Source organism: Electrophorus electricus, chromosome 19 (assembly GCF_041902795.1).
Source record: "Electrophorus electricus isolate QZ-2024a chromosome 19, ASM4190279v1, whole genome shotgun sequence".
In the NCBI taxonomy this organism is placed as follows: domain Eukaryota; kingdom Metazoa; phylum Chordata; class Actinopteri; order Gymnotiformes; family Gymnotidae; genus Electrophorus; species Electrophorus electricus.
The window spans coordinates 2,782,501-2,807,763 of record NC_137515.1 but is presented as its reverse complement, the minus strand read 5'-3'; the positions used below and the strand labels follow the sequence as shown (position 1 = coordinate 2,807,763).

The 25,263-nt window shown below is 50.8% G+C and overlaps 2 protein-coding genes across 7 annotated transcripts in view; both read left to right on the top strand.

The window, feature by feature from the left end:
• The first annotated feature begins 1,303 nt into the window (after positions 1-1,303).
• cplane1 (ciliogenesis and planar polarity effector 1) lies at positions 1,304-21,250 on the top strand. Of its 4 annotated transcripts, XM_081702939.1 has the most exons (54): positions 1,318-1,486; positions 1,911-2,137; positions 2,276-2,411; positions 2,492-2,611; positions 2,726-2,958; positions 3,046-3,152; positions 3,236-3,392; positions 3,494-3,597; positions 3,674-3,856; positions 4,433-4,673; positions 4,787-4,945; positions 5,035-5,714; positions 5,803-5,993; positions 6,223-6,303; positions 6,413-6,577; positions 6,749-6,931; positions 7,746-7,974; positions 8,093-8,205; positions 8,309-8,526; positions 8,962-9,126; positions 9,217-9,352; positions 9,471-9,580; positions 9,674-9,835; positions 9,912-10,035; positions 10,173-10,497; positions 10,621-11,497; positions 11,630-11,784; positions 12,089-12,276; positions 12,391-12,446; positions 12,527-12,585; positions 12,940-13,002; positions 13,235-13,427; positions 13,509-13,799; positions 13,918-14,526; positions 14,641-14,807; positions 15,096-15,165; positions 15,257-15,305; positions 15,727-15,861; positions 15,953-16,024; positions 16,223-16,347; positions 16,518-16,755; positions 16,894-17,144; positions 17,224-17,314; positions 17,422-17,610; positions 17,741-17,776; positions 17,931-17,964; positions 18,209-18,337; positions 18,622-18,781; positions 18,997-19,052; positions 19,176-19,313; positions 19,430-19,590; positions 19,830-19,925; positions 20,042-20,205; positions 20,456-21,250. In XM_081702939.1, the coding sequence occupies exons 2-54, from the start codon at positions 2,057-2,059 to the stop codon at positions 20,573-20,575; spliced, it is 9,375 nt and encodes a 3,124-aa protein (XP_081559065.1). In that variant the 5' UTR covers positions 1,318-1,486; positions 1,911-2,056; the 3' UTR covers positions 20,576-21,250. The 4 variants fall into 4 exon arrangements, with proteins under 4 accessions (XP_081559068.1, XP_081559065.1, XP_081559066.1 ...); XM_081702940.1 differs by having other exon boundaries at positions 1,318-2,137; positions 13,927-14,526; XM_081702941.1 differs by lacking the exon at positions 2,492-2,611 and having other exon boundaries at positions 1,318-2,137; positions 2,759-2,958.
• Positions 21,251-21,270: 20 nt separating this feature from the next.
• wdr70 (WD repeat domain 70) overlaps positions 21,271-25,263 on the top strand; it is a 33,292-nt gene continuing 29,299 nt past the window's right edge. For 2 of the 3 annotated variants that reach the window (XM_027003500.3, XM_027003498.3), the window contains exons 1-6: positions 21,271-21,351; positions 21,621-21,671; positions 21,799-21,882; positions 22,216-22,318; positions 22,508-22,700; positions 24,838-24,897. In XM_027003500.3, coding sequence (XP_026859301.2) covers positions 21,330-21,351; positions 21,621-21,671; positions 21,799-21,882; positions 22,216-22,318; positions 22,508-22,700; positions 24,838-24,897 — 513 coding nt within the window. In that variant the 5' untranslated portion in view covers positions 21,271-21,329. The remainder of the gene's footprint in view (positions 21,352-21,620; positions 21,672-21,798; positions 21,883-22,215; positions 22,319-22,507; positions 22,701-24,837; positions 24,898-25,263) is intronic. The other variant, XM_027003499.3, reaches the window with a different exon arrangement.

Below are 25,263 nucleotides of genomic sequence, written 5' to 3'. Positions count from 1 at the left end.
TAGTGAGAGAACCAACATTCGCAATTCAAATTATATTAGAAGACTAGAAAACCGATTTGAACTAGAGCCTAAGAAGTAATCATTAGTTCGAAAACGTGAGAATCAGAGTGTGATCCAGAAAAACCAATTAGATTGCCCTTTAAAAATAGCTTAAAACATGCAAAAAGCACAGAAAGAAAATCAAGAACAGTAATGGTAATATTTTATTTTGTTATCTACTTTCTAAAATTCTACTTTGAGTTCTGTCTTAATTTGAGCACTAAATACATTACATGTACTGATTCAGTTCTGTATCCCCTTTGTCCTGCCCTGTCTGGTTAAGGAGTGAAACGCAAGTCTCCATCCTCTACAGAAATTATTTCAGCTTTGTTACTCCATGCAGGTAAATGTAAAGAGTGAAATCCAGGATGGCTTCCTTAAGGGGGCTGATTACACTGAGCACGAGGCGAGTTGTCGCTGGTATTGCTGCACGCGAGCTGGATGTGGCTTGTGATATCTCAGTTCCTTGTCGTAATGTGGATTGTTGCAAACACGGAGATACGGGAGCTCATACATGTACTTAGACGTGGGACTAGGAGTCCTCCATCGAAGTCTTGTTTGTGGTGATGACACTAGCTACAGGCAGTGGCAGCTCAGTAGTTAAGGTACTAGACTTGTAATTGGGAGGTTGCTGGTTCAAGCCCCACCACTGCCAAGTTGCCACTGTTGGGCCCCTGAGCAAGACCCTTAACCCTCAATATGCTCAAGTTGTACTCAGTCATAATTGTAATTCACTTTGGGTAAAAGTGTCAAATAAATGTAATGTAAGATACAAACCTGCTCAATGCCACCATGGGGCATGTGCTTCCATGTTCCATGGGATCTCCTCACTCTTGAGAGAAGTTAATACATAGGATGGTGCCAGGTCACCTGAGAGCTGGACTTTTGCAGAAAGCGAAATACACACAATACCATGTCAAAAACAATTATGAAAAGTCTTGTATTCATCATATGCACAGCATGTAAGAGACATTGTACAGGCTTGAAATGGTCTCCATAACCATGCCCTTACGATGGAATAAAAACAGTGTGACTAATAATCTTAAATTATTAAACCTTTTTTGCCCATATCACCTAATTTTCAGATAATAAATAAGTGTACAGTCAGTGCATTGTACGGATTTAGGATTTATGGTTATATAACTAAAACAAAATGTCCTTTTACACCTAGTGTGTACAAGCATCACAGCGACCTGTTAGCGGTACAAGCGTGGAAGGTGCGGCAGGTCTACGATCTACGGTACTGATGAAAGACGCGAGTCCGGTGCCATGGCAACGAAACGGGTGTCATGGGAACGAGCTAGTCCGGAAGTGGAGGGAGATTCGAAAAACTGCCGCGGACTGTAAACAAACGCAAACTCCGCTTGTTTTTGGATTATCCAGTAATAGTAAGATTATGTCATGAAGAGGAAAACAGACAGTCGATGTATAAGTACTGAGATTAAAGGTTTATAAAAATTAAATTCTCTGTTTCTATTAAGATAAAATAGCTAGCTAGCTAACATGCCAAAGCTTCCCAGATGCTAAGGCTAACATCTCGCACTAGCTTGCAGGCTGGGTAGTTAGCAGGGTAGTTAACTGGGTGGGTAGCTAGGCGGGAGGGTAGTTAGCAGGGTAGTTATCTGAGAGGGTAGCTAGTAGAGTAGTTAGCTGGGTGAATAGTTAGCAGGGTGAGTAGTTAGCAGGGTGGGTAGTTAGAAGGGTGCGTAGCTAGCAGGGTGGGTAGTTAGAAGGGTCGGTAGCTAGCAGGGTGGGTAGTTAGAAGGGTGCGTAGCTAGCAGGGTGGGTAGTTAGAAGGGTGGGTAGCTACCTTGCGTGCTCAGTAGTTTTACTACTGCACCGCTAATGCTACAGATCATCTTGAATTTCAGACAGCTATCGAGGATTCAACTAGCTACACGGTTAGCTCGTTAGCTAACGACTGGATCAATATGCCCAAACATGGATGGAACCGATTTAAAATCCAAAGAATGTAGGAAATATAAACACCATCCGAGATTCTACATTGACGCCAAACATGGAAATAAAGTTTGAAGTCTTGCTGTCCTCCAGCATCAGGCGAAGAAAACCTTGGCCGCGATTCTGCTGGCTTGGAAAGGTTGTCAGTTTAACTGCAGCTGAGCTTTCACCTGAGAGAGCTGATAGTGCTTTGGGATTCAAATAATTTCATATGCCTGCCAATTCTTATTTCTCTAAAAAACACAAATACAGCCATTAATTAAAGACTTCATTTTAGGAGAAGGAAGGGGTCTTTCTTTTGGATGACACTCGCATAAGTGAAATCAATTTGGTAACAGGACAGACCAAAAGGAAGACGCCAAAACTTCAACCCTTGTTGCCAAGAGTGGTCACGATGTCCGGCTCTCAGAACGGTGAGCATGGAGCCCAAATATTCCCCAGCATTTGTGATCTGCTGAAGTGTCTCATTTGCTCTGTGCCTCTCTTTGCATAGGAATGTGGTTGGCTGGAATACTGGTCTCTGGCGAGCTATTTTTGTGGAACAGAGACAAGGACTCATTAAAGACGGTCACGTCTGTGCCTGCAGTGTATGAGCTAGTGTCTTTATGTAAAGGTCTGTGTAGCCTGTGTGGTCTAGTGTGGATGTTTTAATGGTCAAAGTAAGCTTTTTATCTGGGCTGCAGATAAACATTTCTTTCTGATCTAGTCTTGTCCCTTGCATGTACAGCCACTTCCCTGCATCTCTCTCTGCTGGTCTCAGGGGATGGAAAGAGAGTTCTCCTGGTCACTGTCACAGGGCAGGTTTTCCTCTGGGAATGCCTGGCACCTAAGGAACTTTACAGCCTGCGAGACGGCACCATCAGGGGACGCTGGAGTCAGATAGTATCCTCGGAAAATGCGCAGCTGCCCTCGGCCAAAAACAAAGAGGCATCACTGCACTGCGTGTTTGTGCAGAGTCAGGTGAGGACAACTCAGGCCGTTTCGTTATCCCCACGGACTGTTCAAGTGACTTCCTGCCTCAGTTCTTGGTCCTGTGCTCTCGTTCAGGCTGTAGGCGACGTGTGCCTGAGTGCTTTTGTCTTCATCAGTGGGGAACATCTCACTGTCACCTTCCTGATGATGCACTGGGAGGAGCCTCGGGAGAGCACGCTCAGGTTTGATTCCTAATGCCTATGGAAAGTGGCAGTGTTTTTGCTGGTGAAAAGTGCATTTGGTGTAAGGTCTCTGTTTGTTCCAGTTCGGAAGGGTACAGTGTACAGTGGGTCACTAAGTCTTACCCACTCGGTGACCTCATGCCTCCGTGCCAGCCTGTGGAATCTAGAGGGGCGCTGGTACCGGCATTCTCACCGGATGGACAACTATTAGCAGTAATCCTTAACCAGAAAGATCCGAGGGTAATTTAAACTGGTCACAGACCGTTGTAGATTATTTTATCAAAAAAGGCTTCTTTGCTATATTTATGCTTGCCAACTCATTCTGCCCATATGCCTTACAGGCTACTCAGGCATTGTTTATAAGCCTCCAGAACTTTGTGACTGTAACCAGCCTGCTGGGAGGATGTGGTAGTAAGAGTCTCTCTATCCCGCGCAAGTATCTGAGGTGAGTGTGAGCCTGCCAGCATGTTTCACACCCCGGCGCTGTATCCCCCAGCCCCATTAACAGCCGATGCCCGCAGGTCATACTGGGTGAGCAGCGCCAGCTGGACCCCTGAGGGCCTTTATCTGGCCTGCGTCCTGAAGCGAGGCTCTCTCCTGATGCTGGCCCGACTGGGCGGACTGGTCTCGCTCTCCACCACCGGGTGTGACGTTGAGTTTGGCCCTGCACACTTCCTGCCTCTTCACCCACTAGTCACTTACAGGCGAGTGGAATCCGTGAGATGGTCCTTGTGGGACACATCGGCAGTGATGAGGTCTGATCGTGTATGCTATGCAAAGCACATTTCTTTCTAAATCGTATTTAGCATGGAAAAAGTAGGCTACGCACATTTGCAGCTATATTTGTTATCAAAAGCAGACTTGGTAACAGGATGTTGTCATTGTGCTTGATGTCAAATTTCTAGAAATGTATTGATACATTTTGAACTGATATAAACGTTTGTCACAGTGCATTATTAGTGCTTTGGAGTTCCTTCATTCAGGTCCGTTAAGCCCATTCTCTTTGCAGCGAGGTGGTTTTTTGTAAACCTTTGTAAACCTTTGTAAACCTTTCTCCATGCTCCGTCTCTTCTTTTCCTCCATCTCTAGTCTGCACTTTCTGCCTTGTGCTCTGTCACACGTTGTCATGCTGGTTTGAGAAGGCATATCAGTTCATTTCTCCATTTCACTATAACCAGTGTGGGATCTCTTAACTGTTATTCGTGCGTACCAACTCCCAAGAAAAGCCTTTTCTATATTATTTACTTTTTGTTTGGTGTGGCGTTCTTCGCTCCTGACAGACCTCCGGTGGCGCCAGACGACGCCTGCTCCAGCTCCGGCGCATCCCTCCGTGACACCATGAGGCAGCGCTATTCGGTCACCTGGCACCCACGTCTGCCCTGCCTCATCGTGTCAGACGGCTACATGGCAACCGTGCTGAAGGTGCCCGCCCGGCCCTCCGCCGTGGCCCTTCTGAGCCACCTCCTGCTGGATACGGCCCGGGGTCTGGAGAGGGCGCGTGCGGTACTGGGGTCAGAGCAGGTGGGTTGGGCGGGGGCCCTGGCGCAAAGCGACAACTAAGAGTTTCAGTACTGTAATTAGAGTTTGATCCAAACAGTATGTTATTTTGCGTATCGGTGTGTATCGTCGATCAGCCCCAGGTCAGGCCCAAGCTGGAGTCCATGTCCTCTCTGAAGTTCACGGCGAGTCTGGCGGCCCTGAAAGAGCAGGATACGACAATGTCTACTCTACCGCTGTTTCTCCGAGACGGAGTGGGAACAGGAAGCTTGAGAACCACTGTTGATAGAGTGCAGGTCAGCCAGCTGCCTGCGGTTTTGACCTTTCTACACATGTAGCCGTAATGACGTGCTTTGTGGATTTTACTTAACTTGTGGTCTTCCAGGGTTACGATGACCGCTCGGACTCGGATGAAGGTCAGTACGTGCCCGCGGTGATGGAGCATGGGGGCAGGTTGGAATTTGCCTCGATGTTCGACACCCTTCACGCCCATCCCCAGTCTGAACCGGAGGACGCGGACCAAGGCGTCTCCACCGCCCTGCAGGAGCTGGGCGCGGCGCGGCGGAGCCTGCTAACTGCCTGGGCTCTCGGCCTGTCTCTCGGCGGGGCTGTGGATCAGAGACGGCGCTTGCTGAGACTGGCCATCTCCTGCGCCGTCCAGCTGGCCCGCCTGCTCCGGATCGCCAGGCCCGGGGGAGGAGCCGAGGCGTCTTGCGTGTTCGACCTCCTCGGGACGCTGCTCTCTTTCCTGTCTTGGGACTCTCCCAGTGAGCGAGGCAGGAGCTGCCTCGGGGTGGCCGTGGACCTCGCTGGGCGCTTTGCCCATCTCTCCCTCGCCGACGGTGTTCGATCCTCTCGGAGCTTCGCGGAGACTGTTCTCCTCCTCCAGGAGGTTTCTAAGAGTCTGGACCAGAGCTACAGTCTTCCTCAGAGAATGGCGCATCCGGCACAGGGCGATCGCCCTCCCTCTCTCTCAGACATGTTCCTTGTCCCGCTGTTACAGGACGCCAAGGAGTCTGAAGCTGGGACATCACATCTGTTGCTGCTCAACAGACCTTCAAAGAGGTACCCTGGACATTGGAAGGCTCGGTGAAGCAGCATTGTGGTTCTTGCTAATGTGGCACATGCATGTGTTTTCATCTGTTTTTTGCAGATTGGTGGCAATATGGCGGAACTTGTACAGGCAGGCGTTACAGTACCAGGCAGAGTTATACGGCCACAGAGCCCCGTCGAGCCAAAGCAAGGAGCTGGAGAACATGTCGAATATCATTTCTCAAATCCAGGAGGTTCTTCAAAAAGCTGGAGACCATCTGGAGCGAAGTCATGCCCTCCACGACATAACAGGTTATTCACTCTATGATTTATATCATAAATGCAAATTTTAATAACATTGCCTTTGGTATCAGAGGTGTACTGGTTGTTCACCTTGACCAGACCCCACTGCTATTTTTGATCAAGTGCTCTGTTTAGATTTTAAACTTCTCTTTGTACTTGAGTCTCCTTTTTCTGAGCTGCGCAACATTTTGGTTGTGTGCGAATTCCAAAATGGGAGACAGTGTTCCTCTGTGTCCAGGTGAGCGGCACTTTATTTTAGGCGAATACCACGAGTGTATCCAGGCTTGGTGGGACCAGCTGTGGGCAGAGAGCGAGAGAGGTAGGCTTCCCTCCATGTCGCGCTTACTCACAGTCACAAAAACCCCAGTGACCACTTCGGCTAGCCTTCAGTTCAAAGCCGTAGACACCCATCTGTCTGTGTTGAGCAGCTGGTCCGCGCGCGTGCTTCCTGGAGACCCGCTACTGCCTGGCTCTTCTCTTCACCCGGCTCTTCTGCTATCAGCTGAGGGAGGCCCAGGCCATGTGTGACCTCCTCGCCTTCCAGCTCCAGTCGCAAAGCGGCATGGCGCCAGAAGACGACCCAGCAGCCCACGGTGAGGTTCGGCTACGTGCATTCCCACGTGTTTTCTGTAAAGCCACGATTCAGTAATCTTTCAGAAGCTTCCGATGTATAAACGGGAGCAGCTTGGTTCTCGCGCTTCCGTCATGGCTCTGTGTGACGTAGCCGTGCGCTCTCCCGTGTGTGTTGACGTCTCGGTTCTCAGCGCCCTCTTCCGGGAACGGGGGTCCGTTTGACGGCCGGCTCCTGTGGCGGGTGAACCGCGAGGCGGCCTGCGCGGTGGTGCAGTCCTTGGGCCGGTTCATGGCCTCCTACTTCACCAACCAACCCCTGGTTATTTTGCCCCCACACAACGTGGACGTCCTGCCTCCTCTGCACCTGCCTCCGGGTGAGTAACACCTCAGGGGGATCCACCGTTACTGCTCCCCTCAGAGTCCATGTAGAAAAGTTAGACCAGCAGTGTCAACCATACGACCCACCAAATTAACCTAAAATGGTTAACATTAAACTCAACTCTTGGACTGTAATTGAACTGAATAAGTGAACAATTTGAAGATGTAAATGTTTCTATTCTCTAAGAATAATTCAGAGAATGTTTTTTTGTTTGTTTTTCTTGTGATGAATTGCAGTCTGTAGTTTCTTTGTGTGAGATACAAGTCCAATTTGTGCATTTAGAATTTAGATTTTAGATACATAGTACCAGACAAAAGTTTATACCTGACTGAACTGTGTTTCATAGTCTCAGACATCTAATGTTTTATGCTTAAATTTGCCTCTAAAACAAAAATATGCACTGAACGTTGATGGGCTATATATGAATTGATTTCACACACACACACACGCACAGACACACATTTTAGATAAATAGAGAGAAAGAGAGAGAGATTAAAAATTGTAGTAAAGCACACAGAGAGAAACAGAACGTTTCAGACAGAGGTCCTTCATGAGTTGTGCAAGCAAAACCTCTACGTCTTACTACAGTACACTGCGCTTACTCACCAAGAGTCTTCTTCAGATAGATAGATAGCTGTAAGAGGCGCACAGGTAAATTCATACTGGATGTGTGTGTAATGACTGCTGACGGAGTTTTACCTTGATGGTGTTTCTTGACTTATTTGCCACCTCATGGCGAAACGATCCTTAATCCTAGTACAGAGGGGCCCTGGGTGCTGTGATTTCTAAATGTGAATGTACCACGGCAGCACCCGGGCGGAGAGTGGTGGCCCTGTCTCAGAGCCGGGCGGCGGGTGCCGTGCGAGTACAGCAGCTCTCCGGCGTGTGGACGGTGGACTACGCTCTGGAGCTTCTCCTCCTGGGTGGCCTGCTGCCCGAGGCCGTGTGGCTGGCTTGGAGCCTGGGCGACTGGAAGACAGCCGCCTCCCTTGGCCTGGCGTACGGCGTCTTCTGCAGGCAGCACTATGACTTCGGCAGGTGCGTGTCTGCTCTGGCTCACCTGGAAAATGTCCCTCGCACCCTGGGGACCAGGCTCCGGCAGCCCTGATCCGGAGTCAGTCGTTCTAGCGTTAAGAGGTGTCGTCCTTTGTTGCAGGCTGAAATGGCGTGAGCTGCACCTGCCCGCCGAGCTGCGGCCCGGCCATATCTTCCAGGTCCAGCTGGAGGCGTTGATGGGCGGCACGTCTGGATGTGGCAGAGATGACCCAGGTGTTGGGAGTCGGTCATGCCTTAGTCACTTCCGTTTCCGCGCTCCCGATTGACTCGTATAAACGGAGACACTTTAACCACCTTTCTCCTCCGTCTGGCTCAGATACGGTGGACGCGGATGATGCGGAGGCGCTTCTCGTCTCCGTGCAGGAGATCCTGAAGGCCTCCGCCGTGGCGGAGGTGGACGTCGTCTCCCGGCCCCTCGGCCAGCTGCTGGACTCGGCCAAGGAGCGCGCCTCCGCGCTCCGCGCTCTGGTGCCTCATGCGTTCTACCTCCCCGCACCGCCTCTCTACTGCCCCCAACCCGCCCCGAACACGCAGGTACCCTGCAACCAGGGAGGCTCATGGTTCAGGTTTGCGTGGGTGTAGTATCCCATGTCTAGCTCATATCGCAGGGTTGTTTGACGAAAGATGGCAACAGCTGGCAGGAAATGAAGTTCTAAGAGATCAGCTGCCGTATGGTGATGGCAGTAGGAAAAGACCAAACCTCTCACTGCCCAGCAGTGGCAACTTGGCAGCAGTTGGGCTTAAAACGACAGGTTTCTGATTACTAGTCCAGTACCTTAACCACTGAGCTGCCACTGCCCTCCAACATGAGTCACATCTGAGGTCAGAGGCCATAAAGCCACCAGATCATGTCCGTGGTCAGCCGGCCTGTCCTGAAAGTGTGCTTGCTCCTCTTCTAACCAGCCACATCCCACACCCCGACGGCGGGGCGGGGACTCCAGTCGTGTAATCCCGTTGCGTTCCTCGCAGGACTCCGCTGGAGGCGGGCTGCTGGCTGTGGAGAGGGAGGCGCGTTGCCGCGTGGCAACGGCGCTCCAGCGGCTGCTGCTCCTGCTCAGGGCGTCCCGCTGCTCCCATCCCGCTGCCTGCTGGTACGTGGACGCCCTGCGGCGCTGCCGTCTGCTGTTCCGCAAGGTGAACCCTCCATCGGCCCCACCTTCGCCACTCGCGCGACAGCCTGTTCTTATCGCCCCGGTTTCACACGGCCTTCTTTTGTGTCAACAGGTGAAGAGGGGGAACGTGGAATCGAAAGATGACGTTCTCCCCGAGGGGTTAAAGAAGTTCACCAATGGGCACGGGGTTTTCCGCCCGGGGCCTGGCAGGAACAGAGACATGGACAGCGTTGCTAAACAAACCATAGGTGCGTATGCTTTGTCTGTAAAAGAATACCCTAGATGTAGAGCCAAATGAGTTGATCAGGCGTTTCTGAGGGTGTGTATTTGGCCCTTGTGTGTGTGTGGGTGTGTGTGCTTTCTCAGTATGCTTCAGGGAGCTGTGTGGACTCTGCTGGATGCTACACGTTCGTGACCAGCTCACCGTCTCCTGTAGGAGGTACCAGAATGCCAGGAACAAGTCAAAAGACTTTCAGGTACAGTACACAGAAGAGTCAACTTGAATCGGATTAAAGCTACGCTGAAGGAGTTCAGGCAACACGCTGTTTGGTTTCTCCATGGTACCGCAGGCTGTGGAGCTGCACGAGGAGGCCCTGCGTCAGGCGGAGTTGCGCGAGGAGGCCCTGCGCTGGGCCTGTCGCTTGCTGCCGTTCTCCCGCTTCCTTACAGCGGAGGAGGTGCTACAGGACCTGGTCCTCAGCTTAGTGGCCGAACTGCCCCCCGGCCTGACGGTAAAGTCCCTCCCCTCGCACGGCGCTCCGTATCGGGTAGTCCTGGCTGGCACGTAAACCGCCCCCCTGCTTTCAGGTGGCGGAGACGCTGGCCCTGGTGTTTCCGGATGAGGAGGAGTCCGTGCGGGTGCCCCTGCGGGAGAAGTACAGCTCACTGCTGCAGAGATTGGGACGCTGCTCTGTTCACACTTCTGCCTCAGGTCAAACACGGTTGTTGCTTTATGGACGAATCTGAATTCGCTTCCTATGAAGTGCACTACGCAGGGAAGTGGCATTTGCGGCTGTCTTTGTGAAGATGGGAGACATTTTTATGTATGTCCTGTTTATTTATGTATAGCCACACCACCCAGAGGGGTGGGGCGTGAGGAAGAGGAGGGAGAGACGATGATGGTCCTGATCCAGGATCAGCGGCGCCAGCGACTCCGGGAGGAGCGGCGTCTGGCGCGGAGCCTGGCCCCTCTGGAGCGCCATCTCTGGGAGACAGAGGAAGAAGACACCAGGGGAGATCCTGCCGCCATATTGAACCGGTTCTCCTTGGGCAGCAGCCTGAGCGCCAGCACTCTGACGGATGGCGAGCGCCCCCTGGTAGTCAGCGAGGGGGACATCACTGACACGCCATCTGAGTCTCGTTCTCCAGACCCACAGTCAAGGCCTCATCACAAGTACTCATTACCGTTACACCTCAGTCATGCTTGTGTTTTAAGGCAACATGAAGAACCTGCTTTGATTTTTAATGTTTGTATGACCAGCCCCAGGTAGTTTTGACCTTTGCACACGTTCTGTAGGTCAAAAGACGAGAGAAGAGTGGGCGTAAGCCTGAAGTCTGTGAACGAGGGAGGACGCAGGGTGTCCGTTACGGAGCAGGGGGAGGACAGAGGTCCCTGCCTGCCCACTGTGGGCACGTGGCGGTTCGAGCTGGAGGATGAGGAGTACCCCCGCTTTCTGGAGCTCTTCCTCAGCTACGTGCTAGAGAAGGATGGCCTGGATGTGGAGGAGGCGGAGCTGCCACTGCTGAGCGGCTTCTCGTCCCAGCTGTGTCAAAGAGAGCTTCACTCCGACGCCTTTGACGTGCTGAGCACACTCCGGCGCCGCCAGGCCGGCCAGAGACGAGGCGCACGGCTCCCCGTGTTCCGCGCCGGCCGCTGCTTCCGCACGTTGCTGGAGTCTCCCGAGCCTCCCACGTCCGTCGGGCCCGTCCTGTCTCCAGCTCCGACTCGCACCGGCGCCGTGCCTGGGAAACGGCCGGGCTTGTTCGGCCTCCGACAGCAGGGCGGCCTTGCGCCGGGAGACGCTCCCCTCGAAGGCCGCACAGCGAACGTGGAAGCCAACCCCGTTCGGGACCCGCTCCCGTGGTCCTTGCAAACTGAACGCTGGCCCTTTAAGACCGTCCTGCAACCTGACGTGGAGCTGCAGCTGGGGCTGGACTCCAGACTGGAGGCCCAGTTCCCCCGGCTGGCCCGGTTGCTGGAATGGATGCTGCGCTGGGCGGACAGAAGCGTTCTCCTCACGCAACCCCTCAGGAAGAAGCCAGAGGGCGCCGGCGAGCCTGTGGTCATCAGGGCTAAAGCTTCGGCCCCTGCTGTGCTGTCTGCTCTGAGGCTCCTGGAGCTGAGGTATACGGCCGCCCTGCTGGGAATCGACAGGCACTACGACCAGATTCAAGTGAGTTCATATTTGGGAGAGAATAGTGAATTTATATATGACCTTCGGTATAGATTTGTAGTTGGTTTGCCAGATTTCCTGTCATGGTGGTTTGTTAGCCTTCACTGGAACAAGGTCTTGCGTCTGGGCCAGGTCCCCCACAGGGAGCTCACCGTGGCCCCTGTCCTGCAGCCACAGCCGGGCTGGACGAGGGACCGAGAGAGCAGTCTGGACACAGGCTACCCCGCCTCAGCGGGCACACCCATCACCATTCCTGACCTGGACCTCCAGCATGGACCCAGCTCACCGTGAGTACACACTGCTTCATTTAACCGTAGATAAGTGGAAGAGATGGACAACTTTCGTATAAGCATCCAGCCATTTGAAGCACATATTTTTGTATAATAATAATAAACTTCATGGGTCTTTTCCTTCCCTGTTTGAATTTTCATGTTAAAAGTCTGACTGAGGAGTGTGCCTTTGGCCTTGCCCACTGTGGGTTGTGTGTTCCGAAGCCGTCACCTTTTGGCTCGGATTGTGCCTGTGTTCCGCTGATCACGAGCAGCGCTTATCCGAGGAGAGTTTATTTTACAGAACCGCTTCATTCTGCAGGGCGTGTGAGCCAGAGGAGGTTCAGGAAGAACACAACGACCCTAGCCTGCCCGGGCACAAGGGCGTGACCTCTGACCTGGGTGGTGAAGCTAGCTTTTCTGGGCACAAGGATGTGACCTCTGACCCAGACGTTGAAGAAGAGGATGCTACACGAGAGAATAAGCTACTCCCACTGGCTGATTCGGAGGGTAGGAACTCCAGCATGTTGCTGAGGATGTGTAATTTCTGCTTCACTAGCAATGGTCTTATTTAGTTTTTTAGAGGACATACTAGCAAGGAGCCTCGTGTTTGGTGTTTTTCAGGTGACAGCAGCACACAGCAGACCCACAGCAGAACACTGAGTGGACCCAGAGACAAGGTAAAAAGAACTTCATACCAGTACTGCTGTACCAGTTTACGTGCACCTGGATCTGAATCCAGCATTGTGTCTTTCCACAGACTTTGACACTGTCAGATTTAGAAGGCCCAGGGACGGATGATGACTCCTCTGAAACTATGTGAGTTCATTCTAAGATCAGAATAAACATTTTTATATATTTTAAAGCCCATATCGCACACTGTGTTCCTGCACTCTCCTCAAAAGGTTCATGCATGTACTCTGGTCCTCCTGCTGGAGTAGCATAGCAGGCTGTGGATCTCTGAGCTGTCAATCAAACATGCTCGTTGGAATATTTGGGCCACGCCCAGCCCATTCTCAGGTTTAAGTTGGTAGATCACTAGAATCTGCACTGGATTTATCTAGTACATGATCTGAGCATGGCTAAGGTTCTTCTGTAAATAAAGCCAGTGGGATTGTTTCTTTAGTTTATATTTAAGATGTTGAGGGCTAATCTGAAGATTCTCTGTTACAGTTCTGAGGAAGGAACTACGCTAAAGGGTGGACCTGAAAAATCTATTAAGGAAACGGCGTGCAGGCAAGTGAAGCAGACGCCCAAGTTTGAGTACCAGGTCACGCATTCCCCTCGAGGGTCCCTTTACCACCGCACACTCGCTCTCACTCCCACGCTGTCACAGGCTCCTGTTTGAACTTTGGAGGGTTTTGAAACTGTCATTCTGCTCCAACCTCATTTCAGCTCATCTGCCAGTGTCTGTAGTGCTGCCGAGTCCAAATGCTTTGCATGTGTTTTTTTTCTCCTTCTCATGCAGTCCTGTCTGTGGTGCTCCAGAACCAGCGTCCGTTCTGCAGATGCAGCAGCACTGTGCTCCCGGGCCAGACCCTCTGGCTGGGGCAACTCCAGCCAGCCGGCCCCCCACCGGGGCTCTGCCCCAGAATGGAGCAGGAACACACCCTGACCCCGTCAGACAGCTTCTCCACGATGAGCTTTTCAGATTAGTGCAGGTGTGTGTAAAATGGATCTGGAAATTCAGTTTTTTGGTAATGCTTCTTGTATTCTACATTTTTTTTCCCCTTACATTTTAGCTGCAGCAGATCAACTTCATGAGTCTTATGCAAGTGGTGGGAGCCTCTTTTGCCAACCTGCCCCTTACCCAGGGCAACCCCCTGCTGACGCAGCCCAGCGGGTCTGTGGTGCCCCCAGCTAGCCCTGCCCAGGTCTCCCAGGACACGGTGCCCGAGAACATGGACAGGCCCACGTCTGCTTCTGGGCCCAAGAGTAGGAGATCCCGGCCTGCCGGTCAGCAGGTGCCCAGCAGAGAAGAGGAACCTGGTGAAGAAAGGAGTAGTCCAGTTCATTCAGGAGTCGACACTCGGGTAAAAAGGACCTTTCCTGGATATGAAGCCATTTCTAAAATCACACAAAATAAAAGTCATTGGAGAAGTTTTTTGTCTAATGATTTCAAATGTGTACTTTTTGTTTTTGATGACCTAGGAAATTCAGCAGCTGGTCATTTCTTCACACTGGTCCAAAGATCAGGCAGAAGGATTCACTGCTGCTTCCCGTGGGCTTCTCCCCACTGTGGAAAATCGTGTTCTTCTGCAGGAGCCCCCTAGTGGCAGGTCTCAGGACCGCACCATTTTCCCCCTCCTTGGGAGGACTGTTCCGGTATCGCGGGGGCTCCGGCTTCTCCACCTGTCCATGCCCCAGCCAACTCTGCTGCGCCCCCCTCCGCCTGCTCCAGTAAGAGAGGCGTGGGGTCCCGCCCCCCGCCTCCTTAACCTCAGTCAGCACGTGCCCGCTGACCCCACAGCACCTCCACGGCACCTGAATCGTAACCAGTACGCCACACAAGCTCAGCCCCCCGTCCGGGAGGCACCATCGAATAGGGGAACCGGAGGAGTCGCTGTCCGCCTACCTCCCGCTCCCCACACAGCGGTGACCGCCGTGGGGCTTCCTCTGCTGCGATGTCCCCCTGCCGCCCAGGCCTGCCCTGTCCAGCTGCCCCGTCTCCCCCTCGCTGCCCCGGGGAGGCACCCCACGCCGGGCCCCGTGGCTGTAGGTCTCCAGCTGCTGAGCGCTGAGCCCGAACCACCAAGTGCGGTAAGCTGTTCCACAGCCCACCCCGGACACATTTACAAACCCCCCCGAAACCAGACAGCGCTCCGCCTATGTAAACACGACTGCGACTGGTTGCGTTTTTGCGTCGCGTCGCAGGGCTTGCGGTACGGCGCACCTCCCGCCAGGGCTCCTCGCCTGCTCCCCCTGGAGGAGCTCAGGGCCCGGGCCGCAGCGGCGGGGCGGGGAGCGGAACACAGGCTCCGGCTCCTCACGGCAGACGGAGGCACGCGGAGCGACACCACGTCCGCTCCCTCCAACAAGAGGTACCCAAACCAGCTCTCTGCTCCTGGGACCACTCTTCAAGAGGCAGTGTGAACCCAGTTTTTAGATTTATTAGTATTTCTTGCCCCCATTCCCTGACAGCCCTGTGTGACCTTCCCCTACGCCAGTGCGTTTAAACCCATTCTAGGGTTAGAGTCATATTTTCCATACGAAGAAGAGTCCTTCTTATAAGGTTCCCTCATGTTCTGCGACCCTCACACTGACCGCACTGTGAATGCCTGCTGTCCTGACCTCCTTGTTTTGAAGCATTTCTAATGTTTGGTCCTCAGGCTGAAAAGGAGAGACCAGAAAGGAGGAGTTTCCTTCAGACCCGAGGACTCCATCATCCTCCCCTTGCAGGTGCTGGCATTAGTAGACCACCTCATGAACGTAGCTTGGGTGGCATTCACAGGCCTTTATCGTTAATGGAATAACTTTAATCTCTCTGCAGCCTGAAGATGAAGGACCTACTGTGGACGATGACTTTGTCTTTCCTTTAGGTGAGTGTGCTCACAAATACAGTGGCCTAATGCAAAAGGCCACTGCTATGAAGAGATGATTGTACCAACCAAGAGAGGTTATCTTATTCATCACATTTCTTGTATCCAGAATTTTCTTTTAGCCGTGAATAAGATTTAAGTGCTGTCCAGACCCCAAATTCTAATGTTGCTAATGCCTTAATGTCTATTTACTACCACTGATGAGATTTACGTTACGGCATTTAGCTGGCACTTTTATCCGAAGCGACTGACTGAGTACGACGAGCAATTGAGCTACCACTGCCCCCTAATTATCATTTTTTAAAGATATTTATTAAGCAAGTTAACATTTCTGAGTGAACTGTTCCTTGAGCTGTTGTTGGTCGGCGTGCATACAGCCGTCTCCAGGAATTCAGACGCCACGCTTTCTGTCGTCGCTCAGGTTCCTTCGACTCCATGCTGACCGGGCAGAGGCTTCTGGCCGCAGCCCATTCCACGTCGGCCGAGCTTCACGCTTTTGCCGCCACACACAAACAGCCTCCTGAAATCCAGGACGCCGGCACCAACACTGACCCTGGTGCGTGATCCTGCCCGTCTGGGTTGACTCGTTGCCCGCTCGAGCACATGGGGCTTTGGTGATGCTTCTGGTGCCTTTCTCTCGCCCACAGACCCGCCCCGCAGCGTCACCGATAAGGCCGTCACAGCTCAGCTTCCTGTGACCCTTGACCCTGCAGCTGCTCGTAAGTTCTCCGACAGCGTCTCCCTCATCTCTCGCTTCAGACAGGACTCTGTGAGAGGGAACGCTTCATCCGCGTTAAGCAGTTATTCAGTTACTTCCGGACTGCACTGTAATTCCGTTGTTGTAAATGAGAGCTGTCAGCCATGTCACTAGCGGAAGGCATGACTGGTTTCCAGCTCTGTTTCTCTGGCCTGCGTAGATGACGGACAGGGCATGGTGGCTCCGGTAGTCCCGCCTGATGAGTTCCTGAACCTCCTGTTTCCTGGGAACGACCCTCTGGATCAGCAGGGTGGCTCCAGACATGCGGAGCCTAACGCCCTGACGGTAAGCCAAGACCGTAGATTACGGTAAAAGCAACCATAAACATTCACAGAAACTTGAAGAAATTATTTAATAATTGTTAATAATGTAATCCTAAAATAATCTTAATCTGATATTCAACTGTGCAGTGCTGTCATTGGTCACTGCTTGGCATTCGTAACTGTCTCTTAAAGACTGCAGTTGGCCGGAGGTTCATCAGTGTGGTGGATCTGGAGGATGATGCGCTATTTCAAGACTTGCCTCCTGCCCCACCCCATGCCCCGTTTCCTGCCCACACCATCTCCGACCCTCCACCTACGTCTGCCCTGCTTCACCTTCTGGCAGCTTCCGTGACCAACCCTGCCCCGACCGAGCCAGAGGTCGACCCCTGCCCCGACCTCAGTACTGCAGATCGGACTGATGAAGTCCTCGGTAACATTTCCTTTCCCAGAGCTTCGCAACTACTCCCGACCTGGCAGTGATTCGTAAACAGAAACTCCATCTAGCTTCAGAATTTCGCATGTCGTTATCATCCGTTTTCTGTCCCTTGCTATGTTCCAACTCCTCCAGATCGCTTGGCGACAGCCTCTCACTCCACGGTCGTGCCTTCTGTCTCTGGGGCCGGCGGTGACTCGCTTGGCACCCGGGCGCAGACAGGCGGGAGGGCCCCGGACGAGGTCGAACCAGCCCGCCACTTCGTAGAGCACGCCTCGTCGTCCCACGGCCGTGTCTCTGCTCATCTGTCCGAGCTGGATGCCCGGCTGGCCGCCCTACAAAGCATCGCCGACCACATGGACAGAGAGTTCGCCAACACCAGGCTGGTGAGCGGCCAATGGGCGTGCATCACTGGGGTGTTACTGTGGTGTGTTACTTCTTAATGGTGTTTGTGTGCTGTTACAGCTGGTGAGCACCATAGAGACTTTGGCTCCTGTGGTCATGAGCAGCGACGATCCTCAGCCTCATTCCAGTGCACTCGGCCTCATTGAGGAAGGTTGTTTAGAAGAATTTACACTGTTGTGTCCAATTTATTCCTTGACAAGCATCCTTGGGGACCGTAAATATTGGAAACGGTAACATATCTGGAACTGTTCCGGACAGCGGAGAGTTCCAGACACGCGGTGTGTCACGAGCTGGGCAACGTGAGGGAGGACATGGGAGAGCCGAGACAGGGAGGGGTTTTCTCCTCCACGCCGAAAGCAGACGCTACTCCAGGCCTGAGGGGGCGCCCTTCTCTAGCCGTAGCGTCGGCGCGGAGCTTGGCCCGCCAACCCTACGCCGCTCCTACGGGTACGCTCTCGATTGCTGTACCACTGCCAGTTGATAACTGACTTCAGGAGCGGAAATCCGATGCGTTTGTAAAGTCACGCTAGCATGTGTGACATCAGTGCTAAACCTGACCCTTTTTTTTTTTTTAAAGTGAAACCAGAGCAGCGTCCCTGGGATGACAGCCAAGGTAAATGACCTGTGTACAGCCCTCCGATTCTCAGTGTTGGGTTCGTCCTTCTGTTACCAAGTCACACACACAGCTGTTGATTTTTCTTCGCTGGTGAATACATGTTCTGTCACTATATCAAATATTCTCTGACAAGTTTGTGATTGTCATGCAGAACTGAGCGAACCTTTCATGGAGAATTCTGCCACGTAAGTATCAATTAATACAAGATTTACAGCATTTAGCTCACGCTTTTTATCCAAAATGACTGAATACAACTTGGGCAACTGAAAGTTGAGGGTCTTGCTCAGGGGCCCGACACCGGCAACTCGGCGGTGGTGGGACTTTGACCGGCAAACTTCTGGTTACTAGTCAAATACCTGAACCACTGAGTTCTATCACTTTGCGCGTTTGTGTTACTCGTCTCGATCTACGCCTGATCTTTCTCACCAGACGGACTGACGACGCTTGGGCCGTGACGGGGCTGAGTGATGTGGCAGACATCTTGGCGGAGCTTGTGAGGGAGGGAGCCCTCTCACCCTCGGAGCTGCGCCCCTCCCCCTCTGCGGCCAGGCCGGACAGGTGCGGTCCGAGAGCAAGTTGCTTCGCCTATTGTGGCGGGAAATGAGTGAACGTTACCGAGGACCAACTGTGGCGAGACGTCCTTTGTAATGCTGGTTAGGCTTAACCGATTGATTGGCATAGATGTGTTTTTTTTTTTTTTTTTTTTTTTTTTTTTTTACTTCAATTAACTTAACGATTGGTAAATGACCAATTAAATAGTATGATTAAAAGTAAACAACAGAGAAGGGAGAATGACAGAAAGCCAATTAAAAATGTTTTCCCGCCCCTGTGGCGGGGAGCAGCAGGCGTGAGGAGCGGCAGAGGAGAGGCATGGTGGAGCAGGAGAGGAAGGAGCTCCGTGCCTGGATGAGGAGGAGGCAGAGGGAGAGACTGGTGGAGTACCACAGGCAGAGGGAGGAGAAGCGACAGCTGGAGCGCCTACCCTTCGCCCCGCCCTTCTCGGTGGTGCACCTCCTCTTTACCGCTCAAGAGACTGAAATGTTGAAATGTTATTGGCAGTGTTTTTTTTTTTCTGTACCTAATGCATCTAATATTATTACTATTATTATTATTAGTAGTAGTAGTATTAAAAATAACAACAACAATAATAAACAACAACATTCTTCTTATTTTTATCTTTGCAATTATTATATGTTTTTGTTTTGGCTAAAATGCAGAAGCCGTCCTCTAGAGACCTGACGATCAACAAGAAAATCAAAGAGGAGAGAGACAAGTAAGTTTTTTTTGTGTAAATGTATATTTTACACACTCTCCCTAGCTGGAGTGTGACCTTAATGTGCATGCTGACCCCTCAGCCCAGGGGGCGTTGACCTCACGTGACTCCCTGTGCTCCCAGGCAGGTTCTACTGAGGCACCACTCTCAGAGGGCCCACGAGGCTTGCAACCTGATCACAGACCTGCTCTCCGCCCCGCACTCCCTCCGCCCCGCCTCCAGCGCCGGTGCCCCGCCTCTGTCCCGCGACTCCAGGCCCAGGTGGGCACATGCTCTGTCCCGAGGCTCTGCGCCCACTGGTGTCTCTGCATGACACGCTCCCTCGGGCGTGAACGTGCGGGAGCTCGACCACACCAATGAGCTGTTTTTTGTTCCAGGAGTCGGAGCCTGTCTGCGGAGAAGAGGAAGACTACGCCCCCTAGCCGAAGAGGCCGAGCGCGCGCCGCCGCGCCTCTCGGAAGGACGTTGGTGCTGCAGAAGAGACCTGCCTCGCACCCACCTGCCACCCTCAGCACCAGACTGGGACTCCACAGACCCGGTTCTCCCTCCCTTCAACTCTTGATATACTCAATTATCGTCAACTTTTGCTCATTAGTGCTGTGTGGGGTTTGCGGCTTTGGGACATTTGTAAAGCTGCTTTGTGACAACATCTGTTGTAAAACGCTATATAAATAAATACATTTGATTTGATATTCGTAACGGTGGAACTATGAAACTTTGATATTAAAAGAAGGTCAAACTAGTCTACTTTTTTTTTGTTTTCCCTTCTTGAACCAGTGAGGGCTCTTCCCGGGGATCGGCTGTCCCAGGTCACGCGGCGAGGAATGCTGAGTGACGAGAGGGCCAGACCCAGGATAAAGACGGCCGCTCCACGTAAGCCTTCCTTCAGACACGATCGTGCTGAACTGGTCCGCTACCTTCCGCTTGGTAATCTGAGGGGTGCAGCTGCTACTGCTATGATTTTCTTCTTTCCCCTTCACAATACGCAGGGCCCAAAACAAGTCTGAGCAGACTGCCAGCGGAGCAGCAGAGTGCGGGGCACCGCGAGCCACCATGTTTGGATGACGTGGAGAAGAGGGAGGTGGTGAGTCCGTGGGACATTCCTCTCGAGATCCGCAGAATTCTGGGACTAGACAGCAAAGACCAGGGACGGGTATGAAGCCGTTACCTCCAGGCACAAATCTGGCACAAAGTGTTGTCGATAATAATAATAATAATAATAAATAAATAATAATAATAAATAATAATAGTTTCCATTTGCTATTGATTTGCTACTCATGTATGTATGTCTTTAATTATCAGTATATTGATATGATTGATAATTTGATTAATCTCAAACTCTCTCATTTGCGCGGCATGGTTACTTCATAATGGACGTGTTTGTCTTTTTTTGTTTTGCCCAGAGCTTGCTGGAGGGTGACCGGGACAAGTTAGACACACTCTCCCAAAGCACTGGTAGTATGCTGAGTAAACTGGACTGGGCAGCCATCGAGAAGATAGTGGCTGGAGAAGAAGAGATGTAACAGAAGAAGGGGGGTGCAGACACGCCTTGCCTGAGTTAATAGCTGTGACCCTCACCATTGTCCGTGACTGGTCGTTTGTGATGATTTCTGTACGTTTCTTGACTCTCTGTGTGTGTGTGTGTGTGTGTGTGTGTGTGTGTGTGTGTGTGTGTGTGTTTGTTTGGCTAGCTATGTACAGGATAAAGATATCAGGAACTTTGTCAAATGCTGGATGTTTGATATCAGAGATCTGGGCAATTCGAAAAAACAACAATGTATTTACTTGATATGCATAGATTAATTTACATATGCATTACTTGATATCCATAGATGTATTTTACTGTAGCTTTTATACTTCTGTTTTAATGTGGGAATATTTATTTGATATGTCACTACATTACATAATTTGCTTTACTTTATAGTAATTCGAACCTCTGGTTTAAACACAAAATAGTAAAGAAATACTTTCTGGATTTCAAGCAATGCAGTTTGTTTACTATGATTTGAAATACATTTTTGTCAATATGTGCATAAAATATTGATTGTTTAAAAGGTATAGTGTATGTGGAAATGTATGTTCTCCCGTTCTTACAAGCATTCATACTCTATTCCTGAAAAATATATATACAGAGTCTCAGTCTGCAGTGAGTTGGCTTTTGTAAATTTTTGGAAAGGCAATAAACGGGAAATGCTGGCAAGGCATGAGGGGCTTTTATTTTGAACACGAGTTCCGATGTGACCTGGAAGTGATTTCCAATGTTGCAAATCCAAAAACATGGCAGCCCACGGAAACAATGGTGAGGTTTTAGTTTATTTCTACTCTGTTGTAAAGTTAATTTGGGGTAAATGCTTAATTTGTACAAATGTCACAGGGGTATGAATATTTCGGCTACAAGTACAAGTTTGCTAGCTAAGATTAATTCTCCCCAGTCCATCTAACAATCCAAGCTACAGTTCAATCTTTAAAAATGTTCGGGGCAGTAATCCAGGCTGAATCTTATTTTCTTGTAGATCTTGTAGATATTGTAGATGAAGTAGACGAACGTCTCTGTTTATTTCTCCCTAGAAAAGACGGGCGAAGGAGATCTGTCCTCAGTTATGGGATTCTCTGGTTTTGGTACGCACACTTGCTCGGATCCTTTTAAGAGTTTAAGATCCTTTTATATTTTAGATCTGTGTTTGTTGCCTCGTTTGCCTTTTTTTGTATGGTGTGTTTTTGTAGTTAATTCTGTATTTTTGGACAGGAAAAAAGGCTCGAACCTTCGATTTGGAAGCCATTTTTGAGCAGACTCGGAGGACGGCCATTGAAAGGAGTCAGCGAGTTTTAGGTTTGTTTTGGTTGTAAGACTTAAATCCTCTACGATGCTAAGCTACTTATTTCTGCCAAGAATGTTTGTTTGTCTTACATTTAATTTTCTGTATTTAGCAGACGCTCTTATGTGCTTTATCTACTCATAGACTTATCCTAGCCAGTACAGTAGGTTTGAGTTCAAGATCCCAGCAGAACTAGAATACTGCTGAAATACAGGAATCAATAGTGATGCCTTGAAGTGCATTAGCTTTTAAAAATTGGTTGTAAAGACAAAAGTAAATAAACAAGCCAACGTCAAAACGACGTGGGTAGCTTGACCTGCTGTTTGAAACAAAACTCTGATGTCCAGAGGATCGGCAACAGCAGCAGGTACAGAGAGAGCCCGTTCCCGACGCTGGCCCCAGGACGTCCGGGTCCAGCCAGAGGGAGAAACCGTCTGCCTCCACTTCCAGGTGATCCTTCACCCCAGCACGGTTTCAGAGATTCCCAGGTCGTGTCCCGCCGTCTTCCCTGCGGAATGTGACCATAAATCCTGCTTACAATCGTGGTGGACCGTTCTTGCAATGCCCTTGTGCATTGTAGTGCAGCGCAGGACTGCGTGTCTATGGGAGTCCCTGTCGTAAAGTTAGCGTCTCTCCAAGCAGGCAGCAGGAGAGCAGCGACTCCGAACCCATTGGCCCCCCCGTGCCCCCTGCTTTCACAGCTCAGCCTGACGAGGATGATGAGGCGATAGGACCTCCACCCCCACCAGGATACAGCGGCAGCACGGCCGACGATGACGATGACGACGATGACGACAGTCGCAATGTCGAGGAGGAAGATGATGACGATGATGTAGGTTTAAGATGCTTTTATTTTTTTGCTCACGGGTGGTTATAAAGTTAACAGGAACTTGTAACGTGGTTGCACTGCAAAGCTGCGCTTCTGTTTTACAGAGTCAGTGTGCAGCTGTATTTTGCAGGTATTTTGATGGTCTTACAAACCTTAATCTGAAGACGCTTGCCCTCACCACTGTTGAAACCAAGGGGACTTCATATAGATTTGTTACGTTTGTTTCATCTTTTGCACTGCTGACACAGGACTTTTAATATCATTAAGCTGGTATTGAAGCCCCAGTACAATTTCAAGTTAGTTTTTTGTTACTAGATGTACTAACTGACAAATATGTGAGTACTTTAATGACTCTTTAAATTACAATATGTACATTTACTATGCTTTGTGTTTGATAACTATGGGGGATTGACAGGGGCTTCATTTTGTAGCAGTGTGATCAATCCACTAGAGGGCAGCACTGTCTCATTCTTTGTTACCTCGCTTTTTCATTAGTTCATTAGAGCATGGATAGAATGTCCTATATATGCAGTGAACAAACTTGCAAAGGCGGGGATTCACATGGCTTCTCTGGTCAGCTCTGTCATGGCTGTTCGTGGAGGGGGGAGAAGGTGTGATCTTTAGCGCTGCTCCTGTGTGACCTCTTGTGTGTCACGTAGCCCCGTGAAAGCACTAATGCTCTTGAACAAAGGTTTTCATGGCTTCATGCTTGTGCTGTGCATTGAATTATTGGAGCAGTAATGGTCACTTTATTACTAGTGCGAAACCCACAGCGGGGAAGGGCGATGCGAAGCTGCAGGGTTTTGTTCTGTTGATCCAAAGAGCACTGTGGGATACTTTTCTGATTCTTTATAGACAGTGTTTTATACGGGTCCTGTCTCTCTCACACACACACACACCCCTTCTGAAATCTTCGTACATAAATGCATACTAGCTCTCTTGCTCGCTCTCTCACTCACACGCACACCTCTTTTATGGCCTACCCTGAGCATGGCGGGCCAGACTGCGCAGACTCATCCTGGTCCTCCCAGGGCCGCGGCGGGGCCCGCGTGATGGATGGCGCATCGCGGTGGGCCCCTGTTCCCCAGACATGGCTTCCTGTCCAAGCCAGGTGCTCCAAGCGGAGCATCAGGTGTTCGGCAGGGCGGGGCCAGTCCCGCAGGGTGCCCCAAAGCACCCCCGTCCTGCTCTTCGGTTGCCCCTGTGAGCAATGAATCGCGGTAGGGTTCCCAGTAGAGCAGCAGCGGTCGCCAACCGTCTGTTCTGAACTTCAGCCAGCTGTGTGTGTGTGTTATAGTCCCTCAGTGCTAAACATTTTGCTTAGCAAAGAACACAACCGTCTGTCAGAGAAAAACCAAAACGACCATGTTTAATGATCAGATCAGACTAAAGGCGCACGGACACTCGAGTTCCCATACACCACTAGACTAAATTCAGATGGTTTGGTACATCGGGGGATATGGCAGGGTGTAATTGATCGACGATCAAGATCGTTATTGCTGTCACACACGACAATCACAGATTGTGGAAGGTTTTTTTTTGGTTGTGAGGTAAATTCTGTGCTCTTTGAATGTGTAGTGCATCATGCGTCAAAAACAGAATATTTGATATCTTTTAGCCAGAAATGTAGTAGAGTAGTAGAGTTTTTCTTGTAACACAGTTGATTGCACGGTGTGTCATGGACTTTCCGCTGCAGTATCTCATGCGGTACCACATGCAGCTAATGCATAAGACTGCTGGAATCGCACAGTGTAAAACCGCCTTAAGATATCTGCCACAAAGGGGGTGTCAGAATATCTTACACAACCAAACATAAGCACCCTAAAATGTACGAAAGGCAGGTTTGTAAATGGCCAGGTGTGTGTGTGCGCCAGGTGTGCCATTGGAGAGGTCGAGCTGATGGGTCACCTCACCAAAATCAGCTTCTCAACAGAAAATGACAGTAACAACAGAAGGAATGTGACCTCTGCTTTTGTATGTGCAGGCCCGACTGGAGGGAAAACATTCATATAAGAATTGGGTCTGCGCTTACTCATGTTCTGGCTTTGATGAACTTTTGACTCATTTGCCCTTGAGTAGCATTTTGCACAAAATCCTGAAACCTCTTCCACTGTCTTCTGCCCCCTGGCGTTTGGTACAGGACCCGGTGAGGAAGATCCCAGACACGCATGAAATCACACTTCAGCATGGTGCGAAGACGGTGAGTTGTCAAGGTCTCACACTGCTGCCTTGTCCTGTCTGGTCTCCCTGTTAGTTCACAGGCCTACACTTGGAATTAGTGTGTGTGTGTGTGTGTGTGTGTGTGTGTAATGCGAGCCAGTCGTGAGCAGACTGCTGGCCCGTCTCCTGCTGTTGAGTGAGTCTCGGGCACATGTATCTGAGGGTCCGAGCCTCGCCAACGCTTTGCGACAAGTTTTATTGTTAAATGAATCCCTGAGGATCCATTTTTGATGGTGCATGTTCATTAATAAGAGTGTTTCCCATCTCCATCTCCCAGATAATGGACAGAAGTATTTGTGTGTGTGTGTTTCTTGATTTCATGCCTTTTGGCTTGTGCCGCTGCCTT

Coding starts and splice junctions, on each gene's coding strand:
- cplane1 (XM_081702939.1), top strand. CDS start 2,057: ATGGAAATAAAGTTTGAAGTCTTGCTGTCCTCCAGCATCAGGCGAAGA. Junction 2,959..3,045: donor GCGTGTTTGTGCAGAGTCAG/GTGAGGACAACT, acceptor GCTCTCGTTCAG/GCTGTAGGCGACGTGTGCCT. Junction 6,932..7,745: donor TCCTCTGCACCTGCCTCCGG/GTGAGTAACACC, acceptor GTACCACGGCAG/CACCCGGGCGGAGAGTGGTG.